Genomic DNA, 24,782 nt, shown 5'->3' on the forward strand with positions numbered 1-24,782 from the left:
GCACTGACAATGAGGATGCGTATCATGTGGCCACTGTAATATTTTGCATTTCTTGAATATTATCACTCCATTAGTCCCCTGCAGTCCATTTAGACAACTGGTAAAGATTCTGCCTTGGCTTTTTTAGTGTGTCTGAAAATGAAAAGGGACCTTTCAGTAGGGGGGACCCGATTTAGATTCCAGTTGAACCGTGCTACATTCAGGATGGTCATGCAAGAATAAAAGGTTTCAAAAACTGCGTTTAGCCTATGCTCTCAGGTGTTACCACTGAGACGCTGTCAGCTCTGGCATTGTAAAATGATGCTCAGTAACCGAATCTTCCTGTAGCTGGGGCCAACCATATCATGCTTACAGTTGCTTAGTCCCATTTATTCCACTTTCATTCCAGAAAAAGCGACCAGCAGAGGGCTGCCTTCTTTTAAAATACTCTAATGGGAGAAAATGAGGCCAATTAATGAAACATTAAGCAAGGGAAAGTTTAGGTAACTGGAGAAAATGGCAGAGTGGGCAGTATAGAAAAATAGATGAAAAGTAGTCAGCTGTATTAAAACTGTTTTATGCCAGTTTTTGCACATATTACAAAATATTTTTGCAGAAACTCAAAGAAACATTTATACATGCTCGGGCAAGTTCAAACTTGATGTGAATATCTGGAACACTACAGAAAGGAGGCCTGATAACACTGGGGTTTAAGTTCAACTTATAATACAATTTAAAAGGAAATTAAGACTTTACATTCCACTTATAGTACATTCCTATTTACAAGATAGGTTTGGCATGAGAAGTATAATAATCTTTTTTACAAATTTATGTATTATCGATTAGCTGTTCTTGGGTCTATTATACATATTTATAAAACTAAAATTAAGTCTATAAAACTAAAATACGGTAACTATTTACAAGCATTTATGGTATCTCCACTTCTGAGTGGCCAAAGTCAGCTGGGAGTCCCTCCTCTGCCAACGGTAAACCTGGTTTACTAAAATGATGCCCTCTTCAATATTCCCCACAAGGAGATACACCATGGGACGATGAGTCGGAGTCATCCTCTGCGTACAGTTTTCATTGATAAGCAGCCACTGTTGTATCATACTCTGAGTTTCATAAGGCAAGAGTGAGCCCTGGGTAATGAATTCCACTTGGCATTCAATGTTATACTCTTGGTCACCAAATACTGTTCTCTTTTTGGACAGCTTTACTTTCACTGCTAAGGAATAAAAAGGAAACATGTAAGTCACTCTGTTTACTCAAATGCAGAAAGAAACACTAACAATTAAAGCAGGATGATTCCTTAAAAATACTATCATAATTTATGCTGATAGAGTACGGCAAGGCCTTCTCCAGCAGCAGTACACATTCTAAAACATTTTTTTAAAAAATAAAAGTTATGTAGTAGGGAATTTTTTCATGGAATACTAGAGAATTTTTTCACAAAGGTGAATAATGTATTTTTATCATCACCATGTATGTTGGCCTTTGTGGATAATTAGATATTGTAAGCTGTTGGCATTGTTCTCATGTCATGAGGCTGCCCATCTTGCCCAAGCAATTCTACTGAAACTCACTTTGTCCATATTATGAACCCCTCAGCAAAAATAGCTAGTAACACTTGCTGATACCACACTTCTAGATACTCCTTGTTCATTATAAGCATCTACCTACCCCACTTGACTCCACCAACACCTTTTAGCATGAAATTTCTCTATACCGCCTGAGCTAAAGCCAGCCGAAGTCGCTGAGAGTCTTTGCACTGACTTCAAAGAGCTTTGCAGGAAGTTTCTAGGGCAAACTCAAAAGTATTGCCTGTCATTCCAATAAGACAACATGAGGTAAGAATTTCTTTTACTGATATTATTTTCTAAGTATCCTTTTCAGAAAGCTATGTGTCACAACTCATGCACACAAGTAACAAGGACACCCCACTCACTGGTGAAACAACCAAAGCTTTACTTTGGGTTTAACCACTAATAAAAGGCAGACCTGCTTATTTGGCTGCTTTTTGCAGAAATATTTTCCATAAAGCTTGTTGTACTACAATGTAGCCAACTAGACAAGAACAGACGAGCTATTTGGTTGTAAAATAGATCATTAATAAATCTTTCAGGCAAAATTAATCCTCCTTATATTTTTATTAGAAAGAACGTATTCTGATAAACAACCTAAAGTTGTCAGCAGCCAGACTCATAGGATTAAGACTTTGAAATCCCAGCAGAAACTGACAGTTATTTTAATCCCAATTTTAAAGAATTTTAGAAGGACAGATGTTAGTCTCTTTAACAGCAGCCATATTAGCAAGGACTTACCAAAGTTATTGTCACAGAAAACTTCAAGAACTCTTTTGTGTGTAAAGAATTCCTCCACTGCTGGGCAGGCCTGGCAGGCAGGCTTTGGTAGGACTGGTAAGAAATGACAAAGTTTCATCATTATCTTTTAGAATCTTTTGTATTAATTTTCTGCTGTCAAAGCTGAGACCTCACTGTTTACCCAGGGGGATGACAGAGAAAATACACAATTGGTCAGTGATAACGTAAAAGTCAACACACTTCTCTGAAAAAATGGCTAGGGATGAAAAGGAGTTTCATTTTCTGTGCCCATTCAGCCTGACAAGCTCAATTATGAGCAGCAAATACAGCATCAAATATCCATTATTGTTTTTACTATGGCCAAGGTGGGTGGGGAAGGGCTTAGGTGGATGGTTCTATCAGTGATCCTGCTTTCAGCTGCACTAGAATTGTGAATATATGAATTCGGGTGTGCCATTTATCCGTGATAAGGGCCATTAATAAGTCTATAAAGAGACCTCAAAATAAATCAAATACAGTGTGGTGTCGTGGGTGTGATTCTGCCCATAGCTGCGTGCAGGGTGATAACCGCCTTCCTCCTCTATCTAAGCATAGACTATCTACACTTTATTTTATTGAAGCGATGCTGATTTACACCACCTGAGGTCTGCTGCAGCTTACACTGCAAGTACCAGCGCTTTCCCCTGCCATCTGGGCAAACAGGGTGAAGCAATATGGATAGTTTCGACTCCGTTTAAAAAATCACAGACTGTCTGGGAACGATATCCCTTGTATCTCTTTGATTCCCAGGAGCACAGAGTACGGCCACCCTCCCCTCTGTCATCTCCCAGCTACCTTTGTGCAAGTATTTATACTCCTTTGTAAGAGATGCCAGGCACATGTCCTCGCCTGCAGGGAATCGATCGCAGTCCAGACTGTCGGGCCAGGGGTGTCCGTGGCAGGCGAGCACGGGGGCGCAGCTGTCACGGACGGCAACACACATACTTCTGCAAGGATGGATGAACCTGTCACCGGAGGAAATACCAGACTGGATCAGTTAAACTCACTCAGTGATAACAGAAACTATTGCAACAGTGATTTCTGTGCAAAGTACATCATCTTCACTGATACTTAACATCCTTCAATAATAATATAGTTCTAGAAGCGGCAGCTGTGCACACGGTGCAAGTGGTCTGTATGGACTGGACTTGTAAGCACCAGGCTTTGCTTACAAGATTAATAACAGTTTTTAAAATGCTTTTATTGCAACCTGAGAAAAGCTTCAGCATCAGCCTGATTCTATTTGCAATAGGTGCTTCAAACCTAATTTAACAAGAGTATCATTTCAACTGTGACAAAATAAAACATGATATCCTTTGACAACAGCATTCATTTTCCCAAGGCAAACAAAATTTTAAGTGGTACATGTTTTCAGTACTTTTCTTTCTGATGAGTACTAGAAAGTTAACAGAATTATTTCATAAAAAGTGGAGATCACCTTTAGATTACGATAAACATGCATTTCATTTGATCCCTGTTCCGGCAAATAAAGGCTGGAGTTTTGTATTGTGCTGTGGTACTTACGTATCTAAACAGATGGGTGCAAACAGGGAGCACAGGAATGTCCTCACGTGAGGATGACAGTCCGTGAGTGCAAGGTGCTGCCAGGTGGTGGATTTTAGGATAACCTCTGCCATGCTTGTGTGTCCCATCAGGTTGGGAAGCCTCATTTCGGAGTACCCGATCTTGTGGCACATGTCCATCTCCTTGGGTATCACTACACATTTCGTGGATAATCCAATGTCAAAGCCTGTTGCCACTCTTAGGAAACCGCTCAGAGCAAAAACAAGTATTGTTGCAGTCAAGAGCATCTTCCCGTGACTCCTGGGCTGCTGAGCAGAGAGCTGTCAAACCCCTCAGGCGCAGGGGCATGCTGAAAACCTTGTGGCTTATATACCCCAAGAGCTTAATAAACCATTGGTTATCAACTGCTTATCAAATCACTCCAGACAAGACCAGGTCTTATTGCCTATTTAAGGGATTGTTGTGATAACCAGGGGAGGTGGAGGCAAAGTATAGAAGTATGTTCCCTAAAGACACCGATTTGGTATAGCCTTTCACATGTCCCATGGTGTCAGTTGCTGCAGCGTGCTATGTGGCATATTAAATTTTGACACCTAAGACGGTTTGCTATGTGCTTTCTAAAACAAATTAAGAGATCCCCCAGAAAAACAGTTGGGCAGACAAGCTGTCTCCTGGGGCTGCTGTGTCTCCTTTGTTTTCAGACACTGCTGACAGGGCAGAAAAAACAGCCCAGATTGACTTATCAAGTGAAAATGTTTTGCTTGTGCTAATTGCTCATGTCTCTTCCACTGTTTTACAATGTAGAAGAGGTGCTTTCTTTATTTGGTCAAGTGCTATAAAAGAGACAGCCTCCCGCTATTAACTAAGTATTTTGTCTGGAAATTTGGATCCCTGTACGGTAACACATGCTAAAGGTCCCAACTTCAATTAATTTTAATAGACACTCGAAAAAACAGAATTGTTTTACTGATGGGATATGTGCCCATGAGATGGCTACAGAACTCACATTTTTCATTTATTCAAGTTCAGTGGTGGATTTAATATTGTAGGACTATTGTGGCTATCAGTATTTATTCAGAGTGAAAAGGCAGTTACACATATGGGGAAAAGTTTTTATTACTTCAAATGAACCTGGCTCCACTTAAAATTGCTCAAATAACTCAGCATTTCACCTATTTATTAATAATTTATAATTACATGAATCTGTATGAAAGAAAACAATACTAGATGTGTACTTTTTCTGTTTGTAGCACAAAAAATAGTATTACATTTCTTAAGTTAAAAGTTAACAGAATTACTGACTGAGTACTGCATTACTGTTCTTGGCATAGTACTGATAAACAGATAGAGAGAAACACTATAGAGAAGCTGGGGAATCAGTTAAGGTGACAGAGGGTCTGAGTAATGTGTAGCTTACCTATTATGAATATAAAAGTCAGATTATTAGTTAAAAGAATTAACGATTGAAACAAAACATTTTGTGGAAATTTTTAATTCGATGAAACCATTTTTCCAATTAGTTATGGGTGTTAATTTTTATTTCCATTTCTTATTACATTATTTATTAGCAAAAATGTTTATATATTAATTACACGTAGGTGGATCTAGTATAAAAGATCTGGCTTGATTATTAGGCTAAAATGAATATGTGCATAATAGCGTGTCAGCTAGTATTACTGATGATGGAAATCTATTTCAGAAACAGCAGTTCTCTGTGCTCCTACCTAGATGTAGCACATTTAGACAATGTGCTACATATCATTTACATGTTTATACCCAAATGTTGGACTATTAATCCTTGCATCTTTGAAATTGATGACAAAACACCGCTGATTCCTCGTTAGCTGTCTTCTTTACTCTAAGCTACTGGGAAAATTACAGTATCTGTTTAAATAAGCCAGAAAAAAATGACAGCATGCAAGGTTCCAGGAACCAAAGACATTTAAAAGAATTGTGAGTTTTTCTTTTCATGTCTTATTACCAGTTCTGTGGTTTTTTCTAATAAATGTGGTTTCTCTGTGTCTGTTACCACACTTCAAAGCAGAGGACCTGAATACCTAACCAGGCTGATTTAGGCCTGATGGTAGCATCCCTTTGCCAAGTGCTCCATGTATTCCATAGGAAGGCCTTACTAAAACTCAGTAAAAGCCCCGTTCTTGCTAACTTTATGCAGGTATCCCTGGGGGCCACACTTTTGCATAGCTGCACTTGCTCCCATTTTGCAACTAAGCAACAGCACGAAGCTGCTTGGCCCAGGGAGAGGGCAGACCCATACACGAAGCCAACTGCAGAGCCTCTGCGAGCGGCTGCCCGATATCTTCTGGCTCTCAGGTGTGCTTGAACCGAAGCCCTGAGCCTCACCTCCCATGCACAGGCGCAGCCACCCAGCACGCGGGGCTCAGCTCACACTGGCTCCGGAGATCTTGCAGACACCCTGATGTCTCTCACCTGAGCGTCACTTCGGCACTCAGCAACTGGAGTGAAACTGGTCTCCATATATGAGTGTCCCCCTTACCCAGCAGGCATCTGCATCCATCCGTGATGCTGATGTCTTTACCAAGTCACCCCATAATTTTATAAAATTAATCAAATTCCTCTCTGGCCCCAAGAGTGTTCTTCCACAGTACTTTTCTCATCTGGTTGTTATCTGAAAGTAGGTGACAAGATCTCTGGTGAAGGAAGCCCTTCTGTTGCGTGTGAGGCATGGTATTACATGCACATTTCTGAGTGATATAAAATATATATTAAGAAAGAGTATTTGGTCTCTCAATTATTTAGATGTTTTTCTCTGTGACTGTCTCGCAACCTACAAGAAGACTCGATTGATCCTAACTCCTGAGCCGACTCTGTTACTCCAAATAATGAGGGGTTACTGAGTCGCTAGCTGTGCCAGCACTGCTCTGCAAGAACGTCCCGGCGGTGCCACCGAAGGGGCTCACTCTGCCCCTTCCCACCGCCAAGTGTCTGGCAAACTGCCCTGTGTTGGGCTGAGCTCTGGCAGTGCCCAAGACCAGGCGTGCTGGGTTGTGGTACAGCAGGTCTGGTTTTGAGAGCTCCCTCTGGGCCACCACTGATGGACAGCACAGGGACAGGCATAACAAGACTGTGTGAGATGAAGATACTCTAATAAGAGCTAATACCTCTCCTGACAAACGTAGTCTCCATAGGAACTGTCTTGAAATAAATAATTGTGTATCTCTGAGTCACTGTTTTCTGCTGGGGCTTCGCAGGGGGTAGGTCATTTATGAGCCACTGCAGAGCTGTGCCTTAAAGTTGCTTTTAACCTCAGGTGCATCTCAAAGGAGGACAGTTATCTTTTCATGCTTTGCTTTTGGTGAGCTGACTTTCAGTGGGTCGTCATTTTGTGATGCCAAAGAAAATATTTTTTCTCTGTGTAAGTAGGGTGGCATCTCTGGTGGCTGAGGGCCTGACCACACCAAAGGGCTGAGGCTTCAGCGGGTTGGGAAGGAGCTGCACTCCACTGCACAGCCCTTCAGCCGGGGAGCCAAGGGCATTCGAGGGTGTGGGGGAAACGCCGTGGTTTTGCCATCAGAAGAATGGCAAGCCATCTACTTTGCTTCTGTTTCTTCTTGTTTTCTTGCTATTTTGAGTGAAGTAGCCATTCACCCAGGTAATACTGAGGCTTTACGTGTTTGTCAGGAATGACGAAGCTCAACTGAAGGCTGAAGGATCGTCACTGGCTCTGAAAACAAAATGTGCACAAATGCCATTGCTTGACACCTATGACTGTGTTGGATTTAAGGCTGGATCTGAAGCCAGAGCATCATCCGTAACTGAGTCATTTCTGCTAGCTGCCTCTGTCAGGAAAGAGCATCATTTATGGGAGCTTCTGATTCCTCTCCCTTCTGACAGTCGCTGAGTTCCAGACGCTAGCTGGGTCAAATTCTTTACCCTGTGCCATTTTCAGTGTCACCATTTACTGAGGAATTTCCCAGTTTGACACTTCTTTTTGCTACACTCACAAGCTGCTTTTAAGCAAGGGACTGATTTTGGCTATGCTTCTGTTTAGGCTTAATTATTTTGATGTTCTTCATGAGCAGATGCTACCTTGAAACTTGGTTTGACAGCCAGTCATTATCATTTATCATTTTTAGCAGGAGTCTTGCAGAACAGTCATTAAAAATGAACATGCGAAGAAGATTGCCATTGCTTGGAGAGAGCTTTGGGTCAGTCAGAGGTTAGCTCCTCGGCAGAAGCGTGAGCTGCAGCACCCGCGTTGCTGTGCCATAGATTCTCCTTTTTTTTGCAGAAACTCAGCTGCTCATTGACAAGGCGTGGAAAAAAAAAAAAGTCAGGCAAATATACACACAGCTTGCTTGTGGGAACACAGTAAACTGCGATTTGCTGTTGCCACACTAGCTAAACATTCAAATTACACAAAAGCTGACAGGGGCGCAGTATTTCTAATAGTAGTGATATATGTGTGTAGAGGTTGCTTGAATAAAGACTATATAAAATAAAAAAAAATATTAGTTTAGCAGACTAGCACAGGAATTTCAGTGTCTGTGTACATTTTGAGTGCGAAGCATAAAATACAAGACCTGAGGGTTTAGAGAAACTTCTGTCTCGAAGTCTGGAGTGAAGCTAACGCTCTTTGAGACTTCTGAAGAAAGCTGCGTGGTGGTCCCCTTAGCCACGGGCTGTATTTATTGTTCCTGGATATGAGGAACGGTCACCTGCTGATGGACCCTGATAACAGGAACAGCAGCTGGAGGCTCGCTCCCTGCCCACCGCTGGGTCATCTCCTTTGACTGTTACCAGGGAGACAGACAGAGATTAACCAGGAGCCACTCATCAGACCCCAGTAAGAAATGGGACTGAATTTTTCTTCAAAGAAAGTAGGGGTTTGAGAGCAAACTAGCAGATGTAAGGATTTGGGGTTTTAATCTAAACATTCGTTGCAATATTCTGCTGGAGTCATTTTTATCTGAAGTCTAATTGCAGAGATGCAAGGCTCTGAGACAAGGATCAAAGCTGTTTGCTGTGCACCCCGAGTCGCAAAAGGAGGCTGGGGAGAGGTGGTCATCACTCTGATGACAGCTTTGATGGACCAACACCCTTATTCTGTGAGGCAGGCTTTATTTCATAATGTTTCCTTTGCTTTATTAAAAAAACAGTTAGGCATGAATGGCATCTGTGAAACAGTGGAGGAAGAGTCATAGATGGTTTTGAAAAAGCCTCATTAATTTATTCATCACAATGGCTTTAGCATTGCTTTAATTTTGAAAGAACAGAAATACTGTATTTCCTTATGAATCTGTAATGCAGATAGTTAAAGGCTCACTGCCCCGGCACGCTGAGCTCTGTCCTTATTACTGTTAATCGATTAGCTGAGAGGAAAATTTGTTTTAATAGGGAAAGTCAATGATTTGGGTGACCCAAACATAGTTTCTGACTCTGCTGCAAGCTTCCTGTTGAAGCTTTAACCCCACCGCATTGTACTCCTCCACACACAGACTGTCCGGCTTAACATGGCGGGAGCGGGGGGAGATGCTGGAATTTAAATGCGTTCCAATATGAAGTGTTCAGATGCCACGAGAGCAGGGAGGAGGCATGTAAGTGCCCACACAGATTACAACAGGATCACCTAAAGGCACAAGGGTGCTGAATACTATACAAAACCGGGGTAAGTAGCATTTCCTAAGCCGGCCATGTCGGTCCGAGATGGAAAAAGGGCACAGGAAGGTTAGATGAGTTGCTAATCAGCTCGCAGCTGATGCAGTCATACAACTCTGAGCTTTGCCATCGCAATATTCATTGACCCACTCAGCTTTCGGGTCTCCTGCCCAGCAATATTTTGGTCACTGCAGGGCAGGACAAGTCACATAAAGTGATTTTAGGGGAAGAACTGAAATCCTCTGCTGCAGCATGCTCATGAAACTGCATTCAGGCCTGCAGGGCCTGATGGTGAACACCGTATTGGTTAAATGCTGTGAGAAGCGGTTTGCTTTCAAGGTGGCTGAAAGGAGGAGAGAAGCGCTGGCACGATTGTCATTAAGAAAGCGGAATTTTGCTCTTCAATCATAAGCAGTGCAGCAGGCTCAGTAGTGTTGTTTTGCTCCAGGGGTAGGCAAACTCCAAATTACAGCTTTCAGGTGGGAGAAAAATATAGTCTGCCTGAATTTAGGGGTTTACACTATTGATCATGTACAAGATGAGCACCTTGCACAGAGAGCCAGTAGTAATAGCCACTGTTCTCTGTTTCCCCCCAGGTAAAAAAAATTAACCTTAGGATTTTTTTTTTCTTTGGTTGATATTGGTTTACTGTTTGGCTAATACTACCTATTTTTCATGTTCGGTTTCAATCAGTTTTACTGAGTTTCAATTTTGTTTTGCTCTGATTTAATTTTGTGGAAGAAGGACCATTTGACAAATGGAGTTTCACGTATTTCAGGCACAATTCTTGCTCTGCAGAAAAGCTCTTATTCCTTTTAGACTTAAACAGTTTTTGCAGCCTTTTGGCAACTGGACTGATGCTGGGTTTCCCTCTATCAAGTTTCTACCACAGCTGACTCCCCTCTCATGCGCTGTCTGTCACAAGCAGCTCCAAATGAAACAAAAAGTGAGGTTAAATGGTGAGCGCACGGAATCGTTTCCAAACCTCTGTGAACAAAAGGGAGTACAAGTAGACTCAAAGCTGTTTCATAAGGAGGCTGGGGAACAGCTGTTTGGGCTGCAAGTAAACAGCAAGTACATACCAACTATTTGTAGTCCATTGAGAAAGTAAACAGGGTCATCTTGTCTATTCCCCCCTGATTCTTTCATTCTTTCTTTGTCTGTGGCCTGTAGCCAGCTACTGATCACCAAGATAAGACGGAAACGCATTAAGTCTTGAAAATTATGTCTGGCTTCTGGCTGTCACGGGAGATAGCTCTATCAGTTAAGCAAGTGAAACTGTGGGTGAGTGCTCGGCTGACTCCAGCACACCTGGAGCCCATCCCTTTTAAGTCGCTTGATGGCATTTTGCATCTAACGTCTATGTATCCCAGCCGCCCGGAGGAAGGGCTCTCAGCATCGGACGGTGTAACAGTACATGGCAGGCCAAGATCGGCTCGCTTCAATGCTGTGGGAGTCAGTGGACCTGAAGCATCTGCTTAAAAGTCAAATTTCAGCCTAAATGCTTTGCTGAATAAGCAAAATTAAATGACATCTGTAAGGTTTCACGAATAAATAAATGTGCTTCAAATATCTGAATTAGAAATTATGGCCAAATTTTCTCTAAGCAAAATTCCCTCTGGTGTTAGCATAGGGTTTTTTCTTGAACAATTATGGTAAAATGTGATCTCTTTCCAGGCACTGAAAATGTATTTAAATGTATATAATCAAAACAAGTGTTCCTGTTGCAAATATTTTTGGTGAACTGAGATTAAAACAAAGATTTGTCAAGAAATAGTCAGAATTACTGGACATGAATTTCAGATTCTGGTCACTGCAATCCCGGCAGGTTTTTTTTGGTTGTAAATTTCTCTTCAAGCCATGACTCATATTGTTTTTAAGGGTGTAGATTTACATTTGAACATTTCAAAAAGAAAAAAAATATTTTCTGGATAAATCTTAGCCTTTATTTTCAAGTTGCTATGCCAGAGTATTTTTTGAAAGAGATTTTTTTTTTCCCTAAAAGCATTTACAAACTTTTTCATTCAAGCACACATGTGCATACTAAACTTTGGGTGGCTTAATTAAAACAAATAACTGTGTCCTGAACTCAAGTGTGTGTAGAGATAGAGTCAATATTCAAAAACCGTTTTGGGACTCACAGAAAAGAAAAAATATTTTTAATTGTGGCAATTACAAATTAAGAGAGTAACTGCTTCACAAGAGTGTGCCTATTCATGAGTGCATGGTATATCATTGTTACCTCACTGCTATGCAAATAGTTCATGTCTCTTCTGTTACTTGAGCTCTGTGGCTGAAGGCAAAGGGATACTTGCTGAAGGTCTGAATATTTTCTACTTATTTTCACTCTCCCGATTTTAGCTATTCCCTTACACACACCCTCTGGCAAAGGATGACCACAAAAGACAGCCTTTTGGAGCCCTTAATGAACCTTCTTACTCCACCATTTGCTATTACAGCTGTCACTGATCGACTTTTCTTCAGTATTTCTCATGTAACTCTCAAGGAACTCAAAATGTTTTTCAGGTTTCAATGAACCAAGCAACCGGCCTTTTGTGTAACCCGTTTCAATTACAAATGCGTAGTGAAATCACACCTCCTTGTGAGGAGTGATGAAGGTGAGGGGGAGCAGGAGCCCAGCACTGTGGCAGGCGAGTGGCAGGACCATGCCAGGCATTAGCAGGGTCATCACGGGCAGCTCCAGACGTCAAATGTCGTAATGGCTTAACAGGCACTACTTCTTTTTGAATCAAACCTGTGATTTTCTCTGTGTTGTCATGTAGGGATGGTATCCCTCTAAATGGTCTGTAAATCTTCCTGTCCATCTGAGAAGACATCTAGTAGAACAATTATGTAAAAGGAAGTAGATTTTGCATCTTGTACACTTACTAAATCTTTTCCTATACACCCTAATGGGGTTACATAGTGCTTTCTCGTAACACTCTGATGCTGAGCCCTCAAAATCTGCAAAACCTCAGCAATTGCTCCTATATAGAGCATTCATATTGCCACAGCAATTCCTACAGCAGGCCTGAGAGGCAAATCAACCCCTCCATCCCCACTCCTCCATTTTGCGGGACAGCCCCGTTGGTATTCATGAGAGACTTTAAATCCTCTGCAAAGGGGGAGAAATCAATTAATAAAAAAAAACAAACAAAACAAAACCAAATCAGTCTTCAAACAGAAAGCATAGATGCGATATGCTTTATAAAAGATGGGGAAGAAAATAAGTTTTCCCTTTCTTTGGGCCTTCATTGTCTCAGAGGGCAGATGGCAGGTTCCTTCCCTTCCACCCTGGCTTGTGTCGCACAGTGCCTCTATTGAGATCAAAGACGTTTGGTTTCTATTACCCTATCTGGAAGAGAAGTTCACTGATAAAGAAGTCTCCACCTTAATGATTAAACCCTATTTGGATTTAAATACCTGGGCAGAGCCCTCCAGCCAGCAGGCCAGGATTAGAGGTCCATGACTCCAGCGCCCATTTGGTGATCTGGATGCAGACCATGTGTGGCTGCCTGTGAAATGTTATGTCCTTTGGCTTTCACAGCCCTTCACCCTCATCCCAGGGCAATCTTTTTCTTCCAGTGGTGTTACTGGGAAATTCAATGGAGGTGAATCCACCCTAAATAGCTACACAACAGCAAAAGCTGAGCAAATAAATAAGGAAAAATTATAGAGCAGTAATTTAGAAATGGCTCAAAATCAAACAGTACCTAAATGATCTTTAAAGTTGTGGCTTACTCTGATTAGTTTATGAAGCTTAGGGAGGGAGAACCAGAGAAATAATTAAATTTAAGGTTAATTAGGAGGGGCTGATCATTATTTTTTTTTTTTTTTTGTCTCAGGAACCATTTTCATTCTCTAAATAGCATTAAGGGTTTCATGCTGGTTGCAGTGTCCAAAGATTGATAACTGTATCCACAGGAGGCCCTTTTCATTATGGAAACCATAGAGGAGCAAATAGTTTAGTGGGGAAGGTATTTTGAAAGTAGTCTCCGGAGCATCCAGAGACAAAAGATTTGTGATTGCAGCTCTAGTTTCAGACCTTAAAAGGAGCATGTTTGTCTGACAGCTTCTTCAGCTTTTTTCCCCTGATTATGTGTGTCTGATAAAAGCTATCACCACTCCCCATAAGCCTTGCCTTTTTATATCTACATCTCTACTACAGCATTACTGCTGTTAAATATACTAGGGCAGGGGAGCTTTTTTTGTTTGGTGAGAGAGAAAAATATTTTTAGAAAATACATCCAGAGCTTGTAACTCGAGCACTCAGTTTTGTGGGTATATACTCTGTATTTCTTTTCTTTTTGTTTTTTAACAGTTGGGTGAGATTTTGCCATCCCTACTTATGGTGAGTAGTATTTTTCTTCTTGATATTCTATGCAAATGGAACCGAAGTACTGGAATTATTGACAGGCTGATTCTGTACACAAGGAAGGCAATGACAGTTTCCATAACCTGTTATTATACCCTGAAAGCCAAGATTCTGCCTGTTTTGCTTATGCTGAGAGTTACAATACATACTGCTGATGTCAGTGCAGTTCTCATAGCATACCTTGATGCGAGCAAGACAGACAAAGGTGTCCAACATAAACAGGTCACCCATTACATTCTTTTTGGTGAATTATCTTTCAGGAGTTTATATAAAAATGTTTGGTTTGGGAACCTGATACTGAAAAAGGATTCAGTATGGAAGGTACTTTGCCCTGCCATATGGTTGACTGAGTAAAACATCCTCATTTTAATATCTTGGCTCCAGCGAGGGATGCTGCAGGTGCGTATGCCAAGCTTTAAAGGGAACAAACAACTTACCTCCCTGTGCTTACTGGAGTCCTTACACAGCCATTCCCTCCCTGCACTCTGATGGGAGAAGCCACCTTGGGCCCGTGCCCACACAGGTGAGAACATTCACTTGGCTATTTCTTTTTTTGAGAATTAGTGGCATTTGATTTACTTGGTAAGAACACTCCTTGAGTAGATAAAGCTAACACAGAAAAATGAGGGGAACTACTGCTTCAAATTCTGCTTACTTCCAAGTTTTCATTTTCCTCCTTTCCAAGAGCAATGGAGTGTTTCTGGTTCAGGCTCTTCATAACCAGCCTTACTGACATGCTCGTGTTCTTTAAGGCCTAACAGTCATGGACAACAAAAAAGAGATTTAGCCTTCTTTAAACCTAATAATTGCTCACAAAGGATGTATGAACCAGCTGATGATGTCACATCACCGTATTAGAGAAGAATTTATTAACACTAAGGGAGGTCTCAGGCATCCTCTGGTACGAATTTGGCATGTTAAGTCAATCTTTGGGGCACAGTGATGCTCTCAGCTTGCTCAGCTTGGCTCTTCAGCCTTTCCTGAGCATTTTCTCATGGGTGGTCATGCTTACCCCACTGCTAAGGTTTGAGGTTACAGTGGAAAGTGAATTTTCCCTTTACATAAATAATTTATATCTCAAAGTACTTTAACAGTGCCAAACACTAGCTATGGAAGGCAATTCAAAAGCTGGAACACGTGCAGCAAGTTCATAGCATTAATCATATCAAATCCAGGTGATCAAAACCGCTAATCGAGCCATAAAGTATAAAATGCTATAAAATCCATTGAGAAACCTAAAGAAAAGTAGTTAATGTTCTAGTTTAGAGACTTTAAATGGCAATACTGAGTAGATATAGTAATTATAGCGAGCTGTTTGTGAAGAGAATCCCACTTGTTTTAGAGTCTCCAGGTAGTCACTTGTTTACATATGGTCATAGTTTCACACCTGTTCTGATAATTCAGCAGTCTTAATGTAAAGCATTAACAGAGTATTTAGAAGCCATAAGGGGAGTCATGTCTAAAGCTGGTAAGGTGACATGGGACTGGGAGTTTATTTGTGACCCTGGTGACATAGCCCTCCCGCTCTGCTGGCATGCAGGACTCCATCTCAGCATTCACAATATTCTCACTTCTGTTGTTTTACCACTCTGACAAGTCCGGCTGTATATTTAAGATATCAGTAATGCCTTTGAAAAGACCTCTTGTATTGTCTTTTCTTTGTTTAAAGGAAATCTGTGCTCTCTTGCCGTTATTTTCCTTCCTATCACATCATTACATTTTGTACAAATGCACCATGTATGAAAAACTTTATTAGGCCAATCGATGTTGTCATGACATTTACTTGGCCAAAATCCTGTTAACAACAAATGAGAGACTCACAGCAACTTATAGTAGATTTGCCAAATGGCAGGGAAAATACGTATTATTTCCATCTTATTCTGGAGCACTGCAAATAAATCTTTTCAATTTCACCCTAATTTAGTGTAAACCTCCATATCTCGGTCAGGGCAAGAAAGCTGGGGGCAGTGGGCCCAGTCCTGGGCATGGGGCACATTCCTGGGGGTGGGGACAGGCCAGGCTGGGACATCAGCCCGTGTGAAGGACCCATGGCCAGGGGCCGGCAGGAGCTGCAGCTCAGGATGGGCCAAAGCAAAGCCTCAGCTGGAAGCAGCTTCCCCAGGCCAGGGTTCGACCCCATGGTGTTTGGGAGCCTCTCCCCAGGTCACCCCAGGGAAGGGGCCACTCGTGGCCGCACCGGCTCTGAGCTGGCCCCCAGCCCTGGCAGCCAAAGCTCTGGGAGCCCCCGGGGATGCTCTCAAGCCTCACAGCAGAACTCACCATCACTCTCCTAAACAACTGCTTCACAAAGCCTGAGTTTTTATTATTTTATGGCTAGAGGACAACAGTGCAAAGAGATGACAGTCATATGCTCGCAGCTGATGGGAGCATATGACTAGTGAGCACAATTTTCCAGGCACCGTTGGCTCTGTGGCCATGCCTGCACTAGTAAATTAACCATGCCTGGAGCAGTTTGCTGGATCTAAGAAGTCTAGCTGGCAAAAAATTGCCCAACACCACGCTATGAAAACCTCTCGCCCTCCAAAGCCAGCCAATGGCATCCCACTGCCTATTAGGAGCACCACTCGGCCACCGACAGCTCCTCAGCTGTGCCGGGGGAGTCAGAGGCAGACTGCAGCTGTCCTGGGCCAAAACCCTGGTAGCTATTTAACAGAGTAGGCAGCTGAAGTTCAGCACCCAGAAACCCTCCCAAGCGCTGGCGAGTTTGTTAGTGCAGTGACCACGTGTCCAACGTACAGCTCCCACGGGCTTGCACGTGCAGCGGGCGCCGAGGTCTCCAGCCAAGCAGCCAAAACAGGAGGAACAGTCAAAGGCAGCTTTGGCAGATGCGTGGAGAGAGATCTAAAGCTTTTACAGGGGATCATTTTAGATACCACAACCATAAACAGTGCTTTCGTGTCCTGTGCTCTGCCTTGTCTTAGTGATCACATAGTTGCCACCTTCTGCAAGAGCTGGGGGACAGGAGCTATAATCTCTTCTAGTAGAAACATCCTAATCCATTCCTAGAGAAGATTTAGTCATTGCCCTCAGTGAAAGAGATACCATGTAAGAAAAATAAGATAAACCTGTGTGATAGAACACAACGACAAGGAACTCGCAATCCCCTAGGTGACCTGTGGTGATGGTAGTAATGGTATGGACAGATTGAGACTGTTGGGACTTCGATGAACCCCTGAGATGCAACTCCCTTGTAGCTACATTTTTGCCTGGGAATCCAGAATTAAGAACCCTAACAACCACACTTATTTGAGACGCCTTACATTTAGTGTCATAATTTAAATGGAATCAAACATTTGCCTTATTTGATCATCTTGTTCCAGCAAGATGGAACAACATACATGTTTCTAGATGAACTTACATTTTTGGAAGATGCTTTCTGGGGAGTTCCCGGCAGTGTTGTGCTTCCCTCATCAATATGCAAACCTGTTCTTAAAAGGATGCCCTGCTTCAGGACTAGCAGACATTTTGTGTGCACTAGTTGTCCGCTTCCTTTTTATTCAAAGTTTATACTATGTTAATTTTCTGCATTAAATAAAAAGCCTTCTTGGGATTCTTTTAAGAGTTCAAACTCTAACCAAAACCGGCTTGGTTCCTCCAGCCATGGTTCATGATTCTTCCCGAGGAGCAACTTTAATTCCTTATAACTGACCTTTATTTTATAATGTATCCTAGATCTTAAGAGGGGGTTGCTTTAAAGAAAACTTTAGTTAATGTTTTTCTGATTACACTTCTCAGCCATATTTTCTCTCCTTTCAGTAGCATACTACAATTTTTATGAAAAAGGAAATCCAGACTTGACTCAAACCCCAAAATGTAAGGAGTTGCCTAGGAACAACAAAATGGTTGGCCACATGCCAAAGCAGTACTACCTGGTGGCAGGAACTCCGTCATGTACAAATGGGGCTTTTAAAATGCCTGAAAAAAAGCTGCCTTGGCCCAGGCCCCCAGTGGACCAAATGCCCGTGGCTTCCCAAGCAGTATAATTTTACTGTTATAACCTGTGACAATATTACTGTTATAATAATAATGAATTTCCCATTAATATCAGACTGAATTGGACTAGGTGGCAGCCTTTGGTTGTGCTGGTATCACAAGTGTCACTCAGACAAGAGCCTCGTTGTTGCAGGCGCCGTGCAAGCAGCACAGCAGGAGACATCTCCTGCTCCCTACCAGCACGTGCGCCCAGGATGCTCCACGGCAAAACCGAGAGCACTTTCAAACAGGACCTGAGCAATTTCTTTCACTACATTTCATTTGATTGCTTTATTGGTTGCCTCATTTTGCCTCAATTTTGCCTCTCAAAGATAAGAGCACGTTCAAAATACTTGAATGAAAGGTGTAAGAGTTGCATGCCTCGATCACTCAAACTTAGCTGGGAGACCTTGGAGAGAACTAGAAAACTCCAGCATGGAAATGTAACGAGGTTAAGGGTCAAGGAGCTCTGTTTGCAGAACAGGATAGCAGCAGACAAAAATAATGAATCCTTAAATTACTTCCCTTGTCCCCACTTATCTCCTTGCAGAGGGACGCTGTTCCTGGTTGCTAGAAAGCATGCATCATTCCCGTGCCTGAGAGCTGCATGTCCTGGCTAGGTGGCACCGCAGATTTTAGATCATTATGTTACTGCCCCAGAGAGCTGCAAATAATCTGTGCAGGAGAGCTGCTCATTAACTGGTAGCCTGTGAAGTTTCAAAGAGCATCTGTATGATGGAAGTCCTCCTCCCTTGATCTTTCTCCAACTCATGCTTCTGAATTCTTAAAAATACTTAGGAGGAGATTTTAAGTGGTGTAGTCCATGAAACTGCTTCTGGTATTATTTGACTTACACAACGGGCTGCCCTACAGTGTATTCAGGAGCTGGAGAATTAATCAGCAGAGACAGCAGGTGTTACGAGCCTCAATTCTTTCCCTGGTACCTGCAGGGTCCATCTAAAGCCCTACAGGAGTATTTCATACCAAGATCCAGTGAATGACAGCATCTAAGAGATGCTTCATTCTCTGACAATCTTAGCTGAAACAGACCAGAAGCATCTGATCTTCGTATTTGAACAGCAGATCAGAAAGTAGGAAGCTCAGAGAATCCTGCCCAGCTCATATGCCTGGTAGTTCTCAATGAAGAACAAAGTGGATCTTCTGAACACGTTTTGCAGGACACATAACACTCACCTCAGTGTTATTCTGTAAGAAAACCAGAAAATAATCAAAAAGTGAAATTGTGAACCACATTTGGCCCACACCACCACATTATCAAAATTCAACATGAACGATGAGTCTTCAGTGCAATGAAGACTAATACTTAAGGGGACAATCTTGCTCTAAAAGAGCCATGGGGCAAAGGTCCTTGCAGGGCAAAGGTCCCAAATATCCTACTAGAACTCTGGTAACTTAAATTTCCCTGTCCAACTCAAGGATGTATATGCTCGATGACAGTCAATCTGACTTTGGCTTTTAAAATCAGGCTGAGGAATGCAACTGCATTTAAGGACTGAAATCCTGTCCTTCACAGCAAAGCAGAGATGTCTGGTAAAATCCAAGATGCGGTAAGAAATAATTAGGTGGCAGTAGGACAATCAGATCAGCTCTGTGGCTGACTTCAAGTCTGGGAAATGGAAGAAAGGTTAGGATCTGTGGTCTGACTGACGTCCAAAATAAACTACCTCAGCAGCTCATGTTACATGAAATGTACCTACAATATTAGGTTTCATACAGTTCCCTTATACCAAAAATACTGTTTTCGGGAGTGATTATACACTTGGGAATACATATGGGGAAAATAAGACCATTATTGTGTAAAAAACAAACCCCCAACCTTTATTTTTCACAATACATTTCAAGTACATGCAGAACGTGTTTACATTTCTCTTTAAGGCAAACAGAAACTGGGTTCTTATTCCTGAGTTGCTTAGCACCAGTAGAAATAGCAAATAAAAACTTAGGAAATGTTGTCTCTCCCTTTGAAGCAGCAGCTGCCTCCCATGCAAAATATTTCTGCTTTCACCTTGCATTTCTTTTAATGAGCTATTTATACTCCTAACCTCTATTGCCCTTTGGAGCCATTTCTGCAGATTGCAATCTCTTAGCAGAAACATCATGCCAAGATGTGACAAACTTTCCATGTTTGTTATTTTACCTTACAGTTTGCTGACTAGACAGCAGAACAGTACTTCTGTCTTTGCTAGTACACCTTAGGTTGATGGTTGGACTCAATGATCTTAAAGGTCCCTTGCAACCTAGATGATTCTATGATTCTATATATCAAAGTCTTCTCTTCAGTTATTTCAAGAGCTCTGTATTTCCCCAATATCTAGAAAAAAAATAACATTATCTTCCTATGTCTTTCTCACACAAGCTAGCTGCTTCTCCAATACTACATCAAGATGCATAGAGGGAAACACTCACCTCAGCCAGTGAAGGTTTTTAGGGCTTGACTTCACGAAAGCTAAAACGGGGGGACGTCAAAATGCCCATTAAAGTGTTGGTATTACAAAGAAAACGCAAAGCAGTTTTTCAAAGAAAAGAAAGACATGTTCCCTTGAAGTCTAAAATTTGAGCCATTTGCATTCTCTCAAGACTTTAGACATTTGCTAGAGTTTAGGATGTTGTGTTTCCATTTAAAATACAGTGGGAGCATTTTCAAAGAAGTTTGTGACATTCTTCCATTGCCCTCGACTGGCTCTATCAAACCTACCAATTCCAATAGGCACTTTTCTCACGTGACTTTTAAGAGGACCACAGGGCATGATCCTAAAAGAGAAAACATCTATTCAGTAAAAAATAAAGTTCCAGTTTCTATTTAACATAAAAGTGTAGTCCCAAGCAGAAAGTCAATAGTGCAAAATGGGGTATGACTCTTAAGAGTGCCTTCCTCACTGACCTGTAGTATGGAAAAATGTTTTGTTTCAAATTATATTCTCTGCTTTTTTTGCATGCATTCCTGAAACTACGTTTTTTTATAACATACATCAATAATTCAAGGTTTCTTTTACTATTTAGTCTCTCTACGTGCCCATCTCAGCTAATCAATGCTTATCACAATTTTTAAACAAATGCTAATATTTACAGGTCTTTAACTTAAACATTCGTTGAAAGAAACAGAACCCCTGTGCCTTGATTAAACTTCTGGTTTAAACTGGTTATTAAAGCAAAAAACCCCAAATCATTTCCAAGATCAAATGTCTTCACAACCGTTTCATTTAGTAGCAACACACAACAACATATTGTATTGGGAATAATCCACATTCAAATAGTCAATTGTAGAGAGATTACCTTTAACAAGGACAAGCAACCTCACAAAGAAATTCTTCACCAAAGGTTTCCTAATTTCTTTTTCCTACTTCTGAGAGATTATTACAAACTAAGCACCTAGGAAAAAACAATAAATGAACCCAGACAGTAAGAGGAACTCATGAAGTGTCTAATCAATATCCCATCAGGAAGCCGACCCCCTCTGGTAAGGCACCTCCCAACAGAAGGTGTGAGGGTTTCCCCCCCTCTAGTAAGATGAGTTCAAAAGGCTAAAAAAAGGAACAGTTGTTATTCTGCGCCTGGCAACACCTCTATACACTGTGAACGAAATGGCAGCTTACTGCAGGTATTCCCAATGAACAGCTGCAGCGTAGCATTTTTACCCTCATTTTTTCTATAATGTGACCCACATGCAGCTTTATCTCTAAAACTGGCACCGCTGATTCTATAACCAGTACGTCCTCTGAGAAGATTTACTTTTTCAGTGATCATTTCAATGCTAAGACGCTAGAGAGATTACAAAATTTTAGAAAGTCTTAAGAATTCCTCCCTGGAAATCCTTGGTCCCTAGTCTATTACAGAAAGAGACTACACTGTATTCAGAGGAAAATATTGTACCCCTCGACAGTGATTGTTTATCTAGTGCCTGCTCATCTAATTGCGTTTGCCAAACCTTGTCCTGCTACACTGGTTACTTAGAAAAAATCTCAGACACTGACACTTCTCAGCTTCTTGGCTCTTGCCCAGATCTGTCAGAACTGGCTGAGCTCAGGTTCTCCTCCACTCACACAGGACAGGGGACGCAGGCATTCATTTGGGCTGTGGCTCCGCTACCTGCTGCACTAGCTGAGGGAGCAGAAGCTGATTAGCCTCCCCAGGCATCTTACCAAGGTGAAATATTCCAGATGAAGTCACACGAATACTTCTTGCATTCAAGACAGTTCAACGGCCTTGGAGAGCAGTCCCAGCACATCTCTGACACGCTCTGTCTCAGCTTGCTCAGGGTGGTAACTTGTACTCTTTTCACCTCTGATTTGAAGAATTAGTCCTACCTGCTTTTTTGAAGATAGCACCAGGTTATCACAGTCTGACTCCTTTCGTGCAGAAGGAAGAAGTTGTAGGCAAGAATAGGTTTCTGGACAGTTCTGAAATGCTATTTCCAAAGGCACCAACTTTCACATGCAGAGTAAAAGACATTGCTCTTTCTTACAGTGAAGATGAAACAGATTACATCCAGTTTATTTATAAAAGTTTTATACACCTGAAATATCACAAACATTTACAACTTTCCTGCTTTCTTCTGAGTTCTGAAAAGACCGAGTCATACAATTACACCGCTGTCTCCTTTGACTCCGATGTCTGTGGTGGCTTGAAGTTCAGTATCTCTTTATATGTAATGCCTGGAAAACAACAGAATAAATGAGTGTTGCTGGTCTGATCAGAAAAGGAGCTGCAGAGACACAAGCAAGGTGCAACCCCCAGCATGGTTCGGCTCTGATCGAGGCCAGGAGGAGAGAGACCTCTTCAGGCAAAAACGAAGAGAAAGAGTACAAAAAGTAAGGGAATCAAGGATTATTTTTTTCACTATTTCAGATCTGAAGAAGTAGCCCAATACTGAAATGTTATAGGTGCTTTCAAAGGGATGTGAGCATTGACTTTACAGCATAGGGGGCAATATCCTCAGAAAGAGCTACATCAGCTTTAAAAGTCAAATCCTTGCTTAGAAGCCAAAATACAAACTTCTTACATTAGATGAAAACTAGATTCAGACTTCTATCTCTGCTGAGGTAGATATGTTTTTCACTCCCTCAGAGAACCTCACTTAAAATTAAGGCCAGCAACTGTGGCAGACCTACAGAGCTAACTGTTTGCCTGTCCTATCCACTGGAAAGACCATGTTAAAGAAATGGTTTCTCTCCTATGTTGCAGAAGATGGGAGGACAGCCACGGAGATGGGGGAGACAGAGGGCCTCTGTTAGGAGGCACAGAAGAAAGCTTTGGGGATTGTTCCAGGAGGACTTGATAAGAGGAATGCTGGCTTATCAATAGCGTTTCTCTATCTTAATGCTGTCTACTTACTCTGTTCCATCAAAAGCAGAGAAAATAATTTGTAAAGGGGAATATTCCTATTTCTGGGTGGCCTTTCTATCTGGTCATTTTTGAAAACATCACAAAACGAAACTCACACTTCCACTCATCTAGCGGAAGATCCACGTTATCAAATGTGTCGTCGTATTTCTCAGCTTCAATTTCTTCCTCGGGATCGTGAATTGGTTCAAAGTAAGGATGCATCAAAGCCTCAGCTGCTGTGACTCGCTTCTCTGCATCCAGCACCAGCATCTTCTCCAAAAGGTTTACTGCTATTGAACAGAATACAAACAGTGCATTCAAATCACACCACTGATTTCAGCTTGTACACAGTAATGTTGTCCTGGAGATAATTCAAATAAATACACAGAGTTATAAAGCAGAATCCCTGGGTGTTCATTCTATAGCCACTGTGGCCCATCTGCATGACAAAATAGTGTTGTGAGCAAGCTGGGATGTGTACAAAGCCTGACGCAGCACAGAGATGCTCCCTTGCTTCTGTAATGCAATACAGCCACATCACCTCAGCTAATGACTTCTCTGCTCTGTGCACTGTGCTTGGGGCTTTCCCAGGTGTCTTTCATCACTGCCACCACTGCGTTGTGGTTCTAAGGTACATCACGACCTAACAGCAGCAGAACGAACTGGTGGGTGTGCAGCTAATGAGAACTGCTCTCTGTGTGACCAAATCCAAGGCCAAGTATGCTCTGAAGTTCACTAAGACAAGTCAGTTCTCCATGCTTAGAATCTCAACGCTGTTATACGTTTTTTGACCTCAGCCAAAACAATTAATGAAAATCTTCTGTGTTCCTCTCTGGTGGATTTTGGATCAGGTTCACTGTTAGACTGTCAAAATGGGCTAGCGTAAACAGATATGATGAATGGCTTGTTTATTCTCTGTTTTTCTATCCTGAAAGAATGTTCCTGGGTTGGGTGGAGCAGCTGAAAGGAAGAGGCAGCAGTGTGGGACAGGATGCTGCAACTCCTGCTTGTCACACCGTGGATTGTCTCCAGCCTTCTCTCTCAGACCACGAGCAGTTAGTTGTTCTCTGTGTAAGGAGCAGCCAGATGGGCATGGAAGTGATAGGAAGAAACATCCCAAAAACTAAATGGAAATGTGTAGCTGAGAAGGTCAGTGAGCTAACCATGCAGTCAGGGTAAGAGCTGCTTATTAATCATGTTTATTTCTACTGTATCTGAACATACAATTTTAACTTCTTAAACTGAGAAGATTCAATTATCCTAATTGATATTCTAATAAAGCTGGCTATGTAGGTGTTCAGGTCACTGGGGAACGGATAAGGTTTGGGCAGAGCCATCTCAGAGCTCTGGCTGCCTCGAGTCATGTCACAGTCATGCACACTTGGTATGTTCTTCTGGCTGTTTATATCTATCAAATCCAAGCCAGTGCTTCTCAGGAATGCACAGATGTTTCTCAGGACGTATTCATTCCATAACTAAAATGTGAGCTTTCTATTTGCTTGCATTTCTACTGTAGATCAGATTGAGCTTTCAGAGTTATATTTCAAATACAATACACAGAAAAAATT

The 24,782-nt window shown here is 41.8% G+C and overlaps 2 protein-coding genes across 2 annotated transcripts in view; both read right to left on the reverse strand.

Annotated features, from left to right (window-relative positions):
- Positions 1–896: 896 nt before the first annotated feature.
- On the reverse strand, positions 897–4,153 carry LOC309673173 (secreted frizzled-related protein 2-like; the record flags this gene model as incomplete). The annotated part of the gene is made up of 4 exons (XM_082484902.1): positions 897–1,207; positions 2,304–2,396; positions 3,138–3,307; positions 3,867–4,153. The coding sequence occupies 4 exons, from the start codon at positions 4,151–4,153 to the stop codon at positions 897–899; spliced, it is 861 nt and encodes a 286-aa protein (XP_082341028.1).
- Positions 4,154–21,667: 17,514 nt separating this feature from the next.
- Positions 21,668–24,782, reverse strand: part of MAPK12 (mitogen-activated protein kinase 12) — a 41,481-nt gene continuing 38,366 nt past the window's right edge. Inside the window, exons 11-12 of the mRNA XM_082486668.1 lie at positions 23,331–23,504; positions 21,668–22,544 (exon numbers count right to left, since the gene is read on the reverse strand). Coding sequence (XP_082342794.1) covers positions 22,474–22,544; positions 23,331–23,504 — 245 coding nt within the window. The 3' untranslated portion in view covers positions 21,668–22,473. The remainder of the gene's footprint in view (positions 22,545–23,330; positions 23,505–24,782) is intronic.

This window comes from Vanellus vanellus, assembly GCF_965231255.1.
Source record: "Vanellus vanellus genome assembly, chromosome: 1".
Lineage (NCBI taxonomy): Eukaryota > Metazoa > Chordata > Aves > Charadriiformes > Charadriidae > Vanellus > Vanellus vanellus.